Raw genomic sequence first — 15,876 nt, 5'->3', positions numbered from 1 at the left:
GGAAGATACATCTGCACAACATATCATTATGGCGGAATCTGGTGACATAATTCTCTTAATTACGTTAATTTATTTCGGGAGATCACCATATCTGATAGGAAACCGTTGCAACGTTACCGTTGGGAATGTGTCTTACGCGAATGAAGAACTATGTCCACGATGTTAAACTCGAATATATTTACTGATATATTTTTATCTAACTTAAATAATTTAATCATTTTTAGCACAAATATAATTGCTTAATTATCATTAGTTTTCGGTTATCTTAAATATAATTACTATTTCTCAAATATATCTATTTCAGAAATATATTAATATAATAACTTAAATAATATTTTTTCATACCTCGATTGAAAGTACGTACTTTCGTCTCTAATAACAGGGAAGAATGTTAAACATTTACTCCCTGTGAGAAGTACACCCGCGCCCTCTATAACAACGGGAGGAAAGAATTTCTTATGCGTATTTATATTCGTAACTAGGGACTACTTGTTCTGTCGCTACAACAAATTGTTGGTGTCATTAACGTTGCTACTTCTAACCTTAAAAATAATTATCAATGTTATTTTGAATATTATTAATAACGTATTTTCGACCGACCGTGAAAAAAAAATCGTATACACCACACGTGACAATTGTTGAAATCTCGGCCCTGCTCGTCATGATTTCCGAAACGCAGCCGAGAAAATTAAACTTTCGACCCTTGTGGTGTAATTACTATTGATATGTATGTTGGACTGTATAGTTTTATAGGTTTTGTTGAATTATATTTTAAAGTTTCCTTTTTACCGACCAGGATTCATCTGGTTTTGACCTACTGCTTAATGTGCGCTCCAAACCAGGGTCTTAAGCATCAGCCCTATCAACTGGCCCGCTGCCTTAGAGAATATCCCTGAAAACATCCGGTCTTACGCACCCTGGTTACTTGCGTGACTAGGATGGTTATTCCTTACTGATTTTACAATATTTCATAGAGACATTCACTATTACAATCACGAACATTAAGTACATCCAGTCCGTGCGGGATTCGAACCTGCGACTATCATAGCAGTAGGAGCACCGTCCATTGCAGCTACCAAGCCATCACAGATTTTATTTTATTTGTCTATTAACATCAACATCAATAAACTTTTATTGTATTTTTAACACTTTTTTAGCTGTAAACTCACATAGTAAAAACTTTATAGGCGGCTTGGTTGATGCAGCGGTAAAGGCGACAGGACGGTTCTCCTACTGTTGCGATAGTCGCAGGTTCGAGTCCTGCTGGAACACGGTCGTAAATGTATGTTTGTGATTGTTTAACATTTGTGATTGTCCTTAGGCAAGTGTGCAAAATCGGACTAAGAAAATGATCCCACCTGGTCACGCCAGTAACCAGGCTGGATAAGACCGGATGTCTTCTGGGATGATTTCTAAGTTGGTCACTCGCCAGTCGGTAGGCTTTATGCCGATAACCGAGGTTCGGAGCCCACGTTAAATTGCTATGTTCATTCCAGGTAAAACCTCGTTAGTTAAAAGGAGACTTTAAAATAAAAAAATTAAAAATATTATATTCTTAACATGGTTTGCTTATTTGTTTCGTGGTGTTTTGATGGATTTATTTAACTGCATCGTCAGTTGTAATAAAATCATTATTATTTTTGATGATAAATAGAGGTTTTTTGTTAATATTTCTTTTATTATCAACACAATATAATTTAATATAGTGTGAATTTAGTTGAAGAAAATATTTTCAATTATCTTATTCGAGAACAAAATCCAGATCCTATTTCATTTACGAACCACGAGGAGATATCCAATCGGTGCCAATAAGAGACTATAAATGTTATTGAAAAGTAAAAAATATTTTGAAAAACTAGATAAGGATTAATGCTAAATTAACCTTTTTTTGGTTCTTCCAATAATTTGTAACTTAAAAAAGAAAACAATTAAAGTAATGCTTCTAAAAAAAAGTATACGCAATTTATGCTTTTTTAGGTAGAATAATTTTAAGTTAAATAAGTCTGCAATGAAGTTTAAATGAAGAAAATTTTTGCACTGAATATATATTTGTTTTCTGTTTCTTTGCTTTTACACATAGATCATGTAATATATTTTTTTAATTACTTAAAATTTAGAATATTTTGTCTATTGTCTATATATCTCTAGATAGGTATATAGTATATATCTAGACCCAGATTGCCAGGTAGTCGTTATGATCAAGACACATAAGGGTCCTCTTACTTCATAGAAAGGCCATGTTTGTTAATTTATGTTTGTGAACTAGAGTGCAAAATCCGTCAAGGAAAACTATCATAGCAGCCTTAGTAACCCGGCTGGATAAAGTCGGATGTCTAATGCTGAAAATGAGGAGACTTACATACAAATAACTTGATATTTTTACATAAAATAACTGTTTTTCTTTTAATATTATCAAGTTCTTCAGAGTAATATACAGATACCAAACCAAAATAGTTCGAAGATAATGAATTGTAGGACTTATTGTATGAAAACCCAACTCAAATGCAAAGATCTTTCACATGGACACTGACGTGGAATATTGATGGCCATATTATCTTGCTAATATCGAAATACACTGTTAAACCCGAATGAAGCTTTTACTGATAGACATCTGTCTATCGAAGTCAATTGAACGAATTCAATGACGTACTGTTGGAAAGAAAAACCAGCAATGGCGAGTAACAGACGCAAAGCACCTAATTATCTAATTACCGCTTGTTCAGATTGACGCAAGAAGGCTTCATTGGTCTTAAAATAGTGAAAAAGTGCGAAAATGGATCAAGTGGTGAAATGCAATGAATGGGGTTTTGGCTGTTTAAATTCATTCTTAAAATTTAAAAAAATTATCATAATTCATGTAAGCACTTTCAGATGAATTCTCTGAAAATTGTATCGTTTATATTTTCGAACTTTATAACGTTAATATATTTATCGTTTATATCCTATTTATTTGGTTATTTTTAAGCGAAAATAGCGCTTAAAAGATGTAGGTTTCATTATGAAACAAAAGAAATGTTTTACAAATGGAAATTTTCTCGCTATTTAGTCTTAGATATAAGGCGCCTAAAAAAAACATATTTTTCTACACATCAACATCATAAATAACCAAAACAACAGATTATCTACGCCGAGCCATATTTTTTCTCCATGCCACAGGTAATTTATTTTCCATATCATTTTTCAAAGCTCGCTCGCTCACCAGAAACCTTGTATCTTGGGCCTTGCGAAGGAAAAAGCGCACGTACACGGTGAAATTCATTAGCGTTATTTATTTCCACAAATTTATTCAATAACGATGAGGATCTTATGAAACGGCTTTTATATACACGTGAAGAATTGGGCCCTGTATTCGTCGTTTTCGATGGTCGGCCGCTTGTGAATGGGGAAATTTATCGTAGATGATAAATTCCGAAGCCCGGACGGTCTCCATGTAACCTCGTTAGTTCCGTGTCTGTTTCGGTAGTTATGACAAGCGGAAAGAGAAAATGAAACATTTGTGTTTTGCCTGAACATTTAGAAGTGGCGGGATTTTTGTAGATTCGCGAATTCATTGCGTATTCTCTAATTTGATGCAGTTTATTTTAGTGAGGATTTATTTACTAAAACAAATATATTATATTAAATATATTGATGTTTGAGTGATTTTGAGAATTAAATATTTGTATTAAGAACTTACGTTCATATAAAAATATTTATTCAGTTTCAACCGTATTTCAAAACCCTTTTGTCGGTGTCCTTCCTCCCGAGTGCACAGAAGGTATGCCAATTTCGAAGCTTGCCGAGAGGGTAATACTCTACGCTCTCAACTCTTTCACAAAGGAAAACAATATCATTCCTGATTAACAACTCGCCATTCGCGCTCACCAGTCCATCATGCTACCCGTCTGGCCGTACACATCCATCATGCTCTTGACCAACGTTAAAAGCTTGGAGCAGTCCTTCTAGACCTAACCAAAGCTTTCGACAAGGTTTGGCACGACGGTTTGATCACAAAGTGCGTACGATTTGGTCTTCCAGAAGTCCTGGCCGCTCTCACAAAGTCCTATCTATCGGACAGATCTTTCCAGATTAAGATCAGGAAAACACTTTCCAGTGGAAAACAAATCCACGCTGGCGTACCTCAAGGTTCCCCGCTGGTTCTAGCCTTATTTAACCCCTTTATTTCAGATCTGGCGAGAAAAGAGCACATTGACGTCGCGTTTTACGCTGACGACACTGGTCTCTTCATGGCGTCCAGGTTCACGTCATGGTCACGTGGTTCAAATTCTGGAGGTTGCAAATCAACCCCCTAAAAATCCAGGCCATCATTCTCCATAAGAAGCGTTAGGCACTGCGCGTCTCGCAACTTAAGATCGAAACAGCAACAATTCCATGGCGGGATAACGATCAAGTATCTAGGTCTCCGCTTCGACCGATGGTTCGGTTGGCATTCCCATATCCAGAAAGCAATCCAAAAAGGTTCGGGTATAGCAACCTGCTATATTCTCTGATATGCCCTTCTGGCAGATTTCGCATCTCCATCAAATGCTTATTTTACAAGATGTTAAGTCGGTCCATACTCCTCTACGTCAATAATGTCTACTTCAAGTTTGTTATACCCAACCAGGTGAAACGCCTTCAAGTTTTCCAAAACTTGTTTTCCTCCATTGTCAAAAAAATTTTTCCTCCATTGTTTTTCAGAAATAATCAAATTCATAGGGAAACTGACACTCCAGAAATCAAGCACTTCATATCTCAATCGTTCCACAAACAACAACTCAAGTTCTTCTGAAAACGCGCTTGTTCGCGAGCTGGTCGACATGCTGGGAGCTTAGCACCGCGTCACCGCTAATCTCCTTCTCCAGGCTGAAACGACCTCATCTGTCGTTGCAGTAATAATCTTTGCCCCATACGACAGTATCCAGTCGTGTGTTAACTCAAGTTCGCGAATCAATAGAGTCGCCAGGTCCTCATGCTCAATAACGCTGCCCGATCAGTGGGTGCCATATCCCCAAATTTAATGCAGTAGCAGTGGCGACCCACAGGGGTCAAGAGGCGTGTCAAGTCGCGTGTTCGAATCCTGTTGGGGCATGGTCGTGTCAAGATTTATGTTTGTAACATTTGTGATTCTCCTTAGGCAAAAGTGCAATCAAAAAAGGAAAATTATTCCAGCCATGCCAGTAACCAGTCTTTTTCGAATGTAAAAAATAGAATATAACGAAAATACTGAGTAAATAAACAACACTACCTTACATCTAGAGTGTTCTACATATTATAACCATTCAAGCGCTCTATAATATGATTCCATTGAATAACTATGTGACACCAAAACAATTAAAAACTCATAGTTAAACAAAAAATATATCGACACACATGTATGCTTGATATTTGGCGTTTAAAAACAGGGCTTTAAGCTTTTATCCATAGCATATTTCTCGCTGCAATTTTTTAATTTATACCCTACCGACCGGTCCACTAATTAAAACTAATTTTTTCGGACACGATCGTCCGTACGTATAAACCATCTGTCGGTTTTGCCACCTCTTTATGACCGACCAGTGGAAATTTAATTTTTTTTTGGAGGTAGAGGAAGAGGGGAGGTCGCACCAGATGGTAGCGGTTTCCGTATTTTATTTCATTAAAACGCAACTGGAATTTTACAACCAAACACCCGATTATATATTTTTACGGATTTTTTTGTCCGTAATTGTAGCGTCATAAATTATGCAGCAGCCAGTTACCATGATTGCCAATTTAAAGGGCTTAAGAGGACAGCGTCGGGGGGCATTAATTAATGAAATATAATTATATTTTTTCAACTAATGACTTGGATAGGTGCCCTTTTATCCAATTTTTATTGAAATTGATATTGAATAGATATTATTATGCGATGACTATGATAGGTTTATTAAATTAAAGTTTTAATTCGTACTTTTTGATAAATACCAGGTGTATCGAAAAATCATTAGAGGTATTTTGGGAAAAAACTATATCAAGAAAATGGAAAAATGAATTTCTTCAAAGTATTTACCATTTGATTCTTTACATCATGCACATATTTCAAACAATTTATGGATGCCATCTCAAAAGAACTGTTTGTCCTTTGAGTAAAACCATCCATTCAGCCATTTCCTACCTTCTTCAAAATTGGCGAAATGCTGCTCTGGAAGCGCATATCTCATTGAGTTAATCGACGGACGAGGCAAGGTTTGGAGTGTACAACGAATCCGATAATCTGTCCCATTTAACTGCATTCAACGCTTCCTTGGCCGGTTTGGATTTATGAGACGGCGCGTTATCGTGCCCTAAAATTGCTTTACCGTATTTTCGGACTCATTGTGGACGTTTTTCGATCAAAACATGATTCAAATTGATCATTTGTTGTCGGTAGTGATCACTATTAAATGCCTCTTCTTCAATTAACACCCATTTAACACATTGGCCACATTAGAAAAAATCTTACTGTCTCGCCAACCTTATTTTGCTGTAAGCAATGTTATCATGAAGTGTTTTTATACTTTCTTCTTTGCATAAATATATTTATAGTTGACGAAATCAATTCTTTATCAGAATTATATGTTATTTTTTAAGTCTTCTTTTTACCAACTTCATTCAATTTTATCCAGCTTTATCACTTTGATAAGTAAGATAACAATTATAACAATTAAATAATTGAGGTAACAACAAATGTGAATATTTAGTATTATTTTTATTATTTATTTATTAATTTATTTAACCCGCCAGCCTCTTGGGCTATTTAGGGTCGATTACAATGAGTTATAAGGCATTAAAAATTATAGGAATATTAACAGCATATATAAGTTACATAGTAAATTATTTAAAATAGTCCTTTTCTTAATGGATCTTACCAGTGCTGAAGCAGTTCTGTGGTCTTCAGGTAGCTAATCAGCAAGTTCAGCTGCTCAGGTTGGGTCAATTGCTCTAATGTTCTCGGCATTTCTAGTTGTCGCCTCAGACCATCATGTTTCCGACAATTTAGAATACGTGAATGTTTCTGACGCTAAGCTGAGTCTGGCATATACCAAACAGGGATGGGCTCCGTCCCTTCAACAAATATTCGTGGGTTTGTTTGCAGTACCGTATTCGTAGTTGTGCGAGATAATTGACTTATATCTGCTGATGTTATTTTAATTGATGGATTGATAAAAGATCCTCTTGATTTTCCATAATTTATTATTTTTTGTGAGATGGTCCCAATCCATTTGGTTAACTGCATATAGAGGGCCTTCATGTAAGTTTTGGCATCTGTTTTGCTAAATAGCTTATTTAATTTGGTTGACTCATCTACCTTGCTTGCCAGGAGGTTGGCTCTTTCATTACCGAGTGTTCCCCTATGACAGAGTACCCAGAGGTATATGATTCTTGCTCCCCTATATTGTAACTTTGTGTGTAGCTCTCTAATCTATGTGACCAGAGTCTGTCCTTGCCGATCTTAGGCTCTCCAGGGAATTCATAGAATCCAATGCGATTAGTATCGATTCATTAATCAGTGGTTCTTCTAAGACAAATGGACCATATAGATATCCAGTAGCTCCACGGAGAAAACGCTAGATAGTAATGGAAGCCAAAAGTGTCTCTCAAGTAGGCTAGATGTGTAAGCGGCACCCACAAAGTCTTCTCGTTTTGAATCATCTGTGTAGGTGAGATTATACGAATAGTTGTCTTCAATTATCTGTTGGAAGAACCTTTTACTATAGAGGGACTAGTTGTTTCCTTATGCAGAGCCTTCATAGAGGAGTCTGTATGTATTTTTGGGAGCTGCCATGTTGGTATAGTAGTGATTCGCTGTCCCCATCTGGGATAGTAATCATCGTCCGATTGCATGTCCTCCGGAAGACTGATCAAGAGCTTATATGCCGTTTCTTTATATTGATCCAGTTTGTTTTCGGTGGGAAACAGGTGATGAACTGGTTCAATTTTAAATATATAATTCATAATTCCGGAGCAGGAGATCTCGCCGTGAATCGAGTGATGGAATCTCTGTTTCGCATTATAGGCTTTCAGCTGGATTAGTGCGGAATGCTCTTAATATGATTCTCATAGCGGGGTTTGGGACGGGGTCCAGTTTCTTCACGTATGAAGGAGGTGCGGTGATATAGCACTGGCTGCCGTAGTCTTGCTTCCAATCAGTGCCTGTTATATGTTGCTTAGTGATGTTCGGTGTGCTCCCCAATAAATATTGGAGAGGGTCTTCACTTCACATGATATATCCGTGGGAGCTGGATCAAACACCAAGCCAAGGAATTTGTGTTCTGGTTTATTTATGTTTCTTACCCTCCATCATTAGGGTAGCTATTCGGGGGGCAGACCCTCCGTCTACAAAAATGAATACTCACGGACCTCTCAGCTGAGAGCCTTAGTTCATTCCGTCCGGCCCATGTAGGCAATTCTTCGAGGCAAGTGATGAATGTGGATATGACTTCATTAATAGAGTTCATGGCAATAATGAATAGTAGCGGACTGATACATGAGCCCTGAGGTACTCCGTTATTCAGTATTATTTTAAATTAGTCTTGAAAACTATTTCTATATAATTCATAGGTTATATTTATATATACAAGGGTTAATATAAGAAAATTTTGTTTCAGAATCTCTGCTACCAAATGAACCACCCAGTGTTCCTTCAACACCAAAACCCACACCACCCGAACATGACGACAGCCTGCTCCTCACCACTGACTTACCCATATTTCTGGAGGAGCCTCAACCGTCGTTCATCGTCAAAAATCGCCCCGCCACCTTACACTGTCGAGCCGCTCACTCCCTTCGCGTTTACTTCAAATGTAACGGAGTGAAGAACGTCGAAACAAAAGAATTCGAATTCGTCGACCCACAAAACGGCGTCCGGATCATGGAGGCTGAAACGAACGTCACCAGAGATATGGTGGAGGAGTTCTTCGGAAAGGAGAAGTTCAAGTGCGAGTGCTATGCCTGGAATGGGAAGGGGACGATTAAGAGTCAGCCAGCTACAGTTGAAGTTGCATGTAAGTCTATAAATATATTCCATATTTTTTAAATAATTTTTATTTGACTGGTATAAGTGAACAAGTCATAATTCAGAGTCTATGTTTAGTGGTAATAATAATTCAGAATAATGATATTGATATATGTTTTAAGATACCAACTAAACGATGATTTTAAAATTGATTTAAATAGTGATTTTATTGTACAGCGTGTTTAGCGAAAAAGTAATAATTTATAAGTATTATAAGTACAATATAGATTGTGGGTGAGACAATAAATGATGTGCATTTGTCTGGATAATGCTAGTTATATTTGAGAATTTGTGTGTGATATAATAATGTTAGGGTCTTATGCTAACACACGGACTGAAAAGTCCCTGACCTAACACCATAGGTGGCGCTAATTTTGTTACATTCACCTCTTTTTCAATTAGTACTAACCTTGAAAAGAAAGCTGTTAAAATTTCATGATATTCTACTCATAAGTTTGTGAGTTATTGTGCTAAAACTGACACTACTTGTGTTATTTTCAAAACTATGGATCAAAAATCATTTCGTGTTTTAATTTTACTCTGCTTCTTGATGGGAAGAAATACCGTTCAAGCTAGGCAATGGCTTGAAAAGTGCTATAAGGAGTCCGCTCCATCAAAAACAACAATAAAACAAATGGTTTGCTGACTTGAAACGTGGGTGTAGAGATACATACCGATGATACAGAATACAGTGCAAGTCCAAATGAGGTGGTAACAACAGAAAACCTAAAAAAATACACAAACTCGTTATGAATTATTAAAAACTGAAGTTGCATGAGTTAGCTAACATTGTCAAGATATCAAAAGAATGTGTTGGTTTTATATTGCATGAGTATTTGACTATCAGAAAGCTCTGTTCAAAGAGGGTGCCGCGTTTGCTCACTGTTGACCAAAAACAACAACGTGTTGAAACCGGAATTTTTGCATCGATGTGTGACAATGGATGAAACATGCACTCATCACTTCACTCCGGAATTCGACAGGCCTGCATTGAGACAAAAAATAAATCGTTCTACAAAAGTGGTATTGAAATGTTAGAGCGGAGCTGGATTGGGGCTCTTGATGGAGATTACGTTGATGAATAAAGCCAATTTTGAACAAAAAAAACAACACGTTTTTTTTTTTAGTTATGCCCCCGACTTTTCAGCCCATGTGTTACACATTGTATTACTACAGACTTACTGGAACCGGTGAATAGAAGTGGCAATTACAGCAGTTTTCGGTTATTAACTGACTCATCAATCTAACTACCCATTATTTAATTACTTGGTTATCTTCATTAGTTTAATCTTCTTATTCTTATTTTACCACCTCTTATTCCAATCCACATTGATCTCGACTAGTAGTTTGCTATTTTTCTCTCCAATAACGTTTTTGATTTTGCTCTGGAGAATCCTATTGTGTTTCTTCATTTTTATGTCTTCATTTATTAAATATTCCTTTTATGTACATTTTATATATTCTCCACCTGTATTTGATTTGATATACCCAGTCGTCCACCTAATTCATTACTGGTTAGTTTAAGATATTTTTCAGATTTACTCTTATGGTTTAACAGTTGGGTATCAAGTAAAATAATGTATTCAAGTGAATTATAATGCAAAGTTAATCTCTGGAGTAACATTGAATCAAATATTACAAATGCTTTCTTTTGAGAGATATTTTGGAAAGATCAAAACAATGGATTTTCCAGTTTCCTACAGCAGTTCTCTAATGTCGCAATTTTTAATATTAATTCCGATTGAATTTTTTTGTCCGTCAATTGATTCTATATTGCTGTATCTAAGACGTCGAAGTTGACAGTCCTTGAAGTTTGCTATTTCATTACCGCACTATTCACGCACTTGATGTGACCTCTCTCTACAACTTATCTTTCATGGATTCCATTTCTTCTGTATTTCAACAACGCTGTTACCTTCTTGCACTGGTCAGTTCCTTTTAATTTCCAGGTAGATTAAAGTTTCTGAATGAGGATTCAAAGAAGCATAATTCTTGACAACGACAACATAATTCTTTATTCGAATAATAAACTTTGGGTTCCATATCACCATTTCCCTCTAGAACGCTTAATAACTCCAATACATCACACGCGTAATCCCTATTCGTTAGATTCACCAAGTTGTCATCGATTATTTCACATTTTCCGTAATTCGTACACTAACTAACGAAGATTCCGAAGAAATATTTTCAGTTGAGGCTTGTCTACCGACTGGATACATTATAATACTCTGCATAAATCACTGAAAATCTATTTACTTGTGTAATTGAAGATATATTTAATTTCAAAGAACATGTATTAACATAGACATAAAATATGTACTCAAAAATAGTCACTGACTATTATGAATTAATTCAATTTTACTCGGCTCAAACCAATTATTAAAATTAACATACCGATTCATGTTACTTAATTTGAAACAGGATGTGCTTATATTTTTAAGGATATCCCTAAATATATTCTGATATCTCTAAGTGCACGTGTATGTGCCTCTAAAATTTATTTATAGAAAATATAATGTTCTTAAAAAACTAATGGGCTTGTATCGGGTTTAAGAGTTTGTACGAACACTTTAGATCGTAGCAGTTAAACATATTGCTTGTCTAAAAGGTACGAAGTGTTTTATTCTTATAAAAACGGATATAAAACAGGGTCATTACCATTATATGTGGATAATAATCTCGAATCAAGTAATCTGATGATCTAGCATTAGTTTTATGTCGATACCAGTACTTATCGTTATATATATAGCATCAGTAATTTCCCTTGTTTTATGCATATCGCGTCCATCAAAGAAATCGATACCCTAGCTACATACAATTTAATCATGAGATTCTTTGCCCTCGTCTTTTCGCTGGCAAATCAATACATTTTTCGTCGGATTTTGATTTGGGTGTTATTAATCTTCCTTATGAATTGCTTTATATCCCGGATAGCTTCGGGCTACAAGAAGTCATTTCGTTTTTGGGTGTGAGAACATACATACAGTTCAATTATGAATTTATTGGATTTTTCGTTTCAGTTTTATTACTTGTTAGGCTATATATATTTTTGATTATTAATAATATTAAGCGTTTTAATAAAGTTGATCATGTTTAGTTTATTGAGTAGAAATAACTACTCCCTTAATACCATCCCTATATATGAAAATTGCTCATCATATCCACGATGTTCTTCAGTGATACCAGAAGTGACAAATGATCAAACCTCTGAAAATGCTGAAATATTGGGAAACTAAATATATTTCTATATGAATTATGAGCTAATTTTAAAGACATTTTTGGCACAACATATTTAAAGTCTCATTAAATTATTTTAGCAATTCATATAGAAACTAAATCACTGTTGATAAACAAATTGTTGATGTTCAAGTGTCCAAATCAATTCTCACTAAGTTGAGTTAAAAGAAACGAATATGCTAAAGAAACGTTTTAATTATATTTAGTTTTGTGATATACAATAAACGATGTAAATATAAATTCAATATCCTAACAACCTTAAGGGTGGGATTGCTCCTTTTACATTGTGAATTAATGAAAAAGGCGTCATATTGAATGGCGTCATATGATTGAATATACAAAGATTACTTTCTTTTTTATCTTCTGGCATATTTCTACACTTGTAGCGACCACTACGACCCTTTACGCCACCACGCAGTTACCTACAGCAAGTTCGAAGGTTGGCAACGCCGGTGGATTAGTCCCATGCGGTTCCCGGCTATAAAAGAGCTCTTTTCCCTACCCCCTTGTAACAGTACCACTTTCACAGCGCTACCGTACTTCCTTTACTAACCTAATATCCTGTCAATTCTCCGGTTTCCCGACATGTATTGAATTAAATCGAAATAAACAAGTTTTATTCAATCATTGTTCTTAGTTCTCGTGCAAATTCTTTCCACAAATAGTAGTCAGTGTTCGGACAAACAATCGTATCGACAGCCACATATTCCGACCGACCGACTCGAGGAACATTCCTACACACTTAAAATATTTGTAACAAATATTTAAAAGCTCAAGTATACATGAGTTACAATATAAATGTTAAGCTCATGATGTATCTTGATTATCGAAACATCATATCAAAATAATGGCAATAAGCATTGTTTTAACAAGAAGCGTAAACAGCGTTTTTGGTTTGGCAGTTTGATGTCAGAAATATTTTTACTCTTAGAAACATACTAAGATATTCTACACTAATTACAACATAAACCCTAGAAAAACTTATATAACAGTTACAGAAAATAATGGATATTTTAATATATATGTTAAGACGAAAAATGATCAGAATACATGCCATCATCCCATATTTGTCTCCCATAAGGAAGAAGATCTATACGTTCTTGAGATTATCTAAAAGTGAACTCAATCTGTCCATATCAGGTGTTTTGATATAAAATAAAACTTGATCAACTAGAATATATCCACCTGGTTATTATTGTAGCGACCTTGAGGCATGCCGAATTTTACATCGTGGAATAATGGTCTACAAAATAGCCAGAAATATAATCCCAGATGTTGAACACGGGCGGGGTGCCAGCAGCGCCAACTAGAACCCGACAACGAATAGCTGACGGCAACCTCGAGACGTTTATCTGGGATGTTATTGAAGGGTATTTCGGTCATTCAGTGCTCGACCGTTTTGGTTTAGACGTGCCACCATCTATTGGAACAAGGAACGAGGAGGTCATCAAAAGGAACCCTTGAATCTGACGGTTGAGAAAATCTATTTGGTTGAATTTTAGCAACATGTAAAACCTAAAAACAGCATTTCAGAAAATAATATTCAAATGGAATAAATATATTCGGAACAATGTGACTCTAGCGTTTGGAATACTATCCCAACAAGGAATCAAGACAATTCCTGATAGATTTTTTATTTATGGTTGTCACTTTCATCAAGTAATTTTATGAATATTATTCATAAAATGAAAAACTGATAATATTTTTCATGTACTGTGTCATAAAATCATCGTATTTCAATTCTCCGACATGTTGATGGACGACATGTTCGTCGATTAGCTTGTATCGACTAGACGGTGCCTCGATAATATAAACACAAATACAACGTCCGAAATAATCGTGAATACTAATGATATATCTTTAACAAGTCGTTTAAGCCCACGCGCCTATTCTCAACACAAACGCAAACCAAACCTCTGACCGCAATATTGTGTTGCGTCGAGGTTATATCTGTTATTGCAGACGCGACTGTTCAGCTTTTAGCGTAAATCATTTTTAGTGAACGAGATTCCGACAAAAGAAAAGGAACGCGTTGCAATCAAAGTATAATAGCGTAAAACTGGAGAGATGGTCTTGAAGGTATAATCTTTGTACGAACCAGATGCAATTTTGTCGTCTATAATAGTTCGCTATGTAAATAATATTACCTCGTATTTGCTTATGCTATTTATACTGAGTGAAACAGTCAGAGGCTTTTTATTTGAGCAATATCCGTTGATGTTTGGTTAGTGTAACGGATTTTAAGTAAATAAATAAGTAGTTTAATATATATTTTAATAAATATTTGAAATTGCCGGCTTGGATAGCTGTCAGATAGTCCGTTCGAATCTCTTTCAAGGTTTGAATGTTGTAAGTGTATGTTTTTGATTATACGTAGATAATATAATCAAACAAAGAAACATGCTTGTAATCAGTTTAGATAAGCTGGTATAACTTAACAGATATAACAAAATTAAAAAAAATATATTGTTAATAAAATTTATTAAAAAAGGATTTTATTTAAGATATAAACCGATTGTACCCAATTAAAAAATGGATCCGTGATAAGCTGGCTGAATAGAATTCATTCCCCAACGTACTATGCACAATTTCCTGATGCACTTTATTTGGCTCCATGCTAAAGGAACGGGAAAATGGAGTGATATTGAACAAAATCAAAATGAGAGAGGATGTGAAGATCAAATAAATATTAATATAGAAAAATATAGAACACATAAATTAATTTAAATATTTGATATAGAAATGCAAAGTAACGAAAGCCAAGAGAAGGACATTAATTGGAAAAACTGAATTTAAACTTCTCCATGAATAGTAAATGAAAATAATTAAGAGGCATCTATCGACGAAAAAATCGACTGGAAGCTCCCTTTTTATCTAATTCATCGAAACGCTGCTTACAAGATATTCCCACATATGAAGGAATCTATAATAAGGAGACTTATAGGTTCAACAAAGAGAGATATTGGGGGATGAGGGATAGAGTATTTCAATTAGCGGAAACACTGTGTTGAAATGCGTGAGTTGGTTAGGATTAACTTGTGTTTTTGGTTTCTAAACAGTTAATTGTTATAAGGGCCATGAAGATGATGTATAACTCAGTAAGTAGAATCGAAGCATGATAATATAATTTAGTAGAAATACTATTGTTGTTACAGTAAAAAGCACAGTCAGTACCATTTGTAGATTTGGAGTAATTTGCAAATATAAAGTTATGTTCAGGTTAGTTGGAGAGGGCCTCCAGAAATTTAGAAATGTAGAGTAGAAATAAAAAACATCCAACCACTTATGTCATATTTGACAATTTTTTTTAAATTACTGTTATAGTAGATATATCTTATAAATACTTACTTTCTATGTTGGTCTTAACCAGATCCTGAATTCTGAAATATATTTTTTCTCTGCACACTGATACAACCAGGGTTGGGCAATAAACTTCACTGAAGTATTTTGTAGTTAGAATTTCTAATACTTACTCGAAATATATTTGAACTTAGGTAGGTTTACTAATCTTATCAATGGACGCGCTAAATATCATTGACAAACACATTCCCCAAGAGGCTCTTTGTTTGAAAGTATGTTTAAAAATCTAGTGTTGATGGAAGGAAATTTTTCTTCTGCTTAATAGACTGGGTGGAATCCCATTT

General features: G+C 35.2%; 1 protein-coding gene across 4 annotated transcripts in view; it reads left to right on the top strand.

Moving 5' to 3' along the window:
• unc-5 (netrin receptor unc-5) overlaps positions 1–15,876 on the top strand; it is a 520,122-nt gene that overhangs the window by 84,702 nt on the left and 419,544 nt on the right. For all 4 annotated transcript variants that reach the window (XM_076413586.1, XM_076413583.1, XM_076413584.1 and 1 more), the window contains one exon: positions 8,589–8,984. In XM_076413586.1, the coding sequence (XP_076269701.1) occupies positions 8,589–8,984 (396 nt within the window). The remainder of the gene's footprint in view (positions 1–8,588; positions 8,985–15,876) is intronic.

Source organism: Rhynchophorus ferrugineus, unplaced genomic scaffold, assembly GCF_030347505.1.
Source record: "Rhynchophorus ferrugineus isolate W39M unplaced genomic scaffold, kcgeb_rfMv2 rfM9, whole genome shotgun sequence".
NCBI lineage: Eukaryota > Metazoa > Arthropoda > Insecta > Coleoptera > Curculionidae > Rhynchophorus > Rhynchophorus ferrugineus.
Note: the sequence above shows the minus strand (reverse complement) of the source record. Positions and strands in the feature narration are given on the sequence as shown.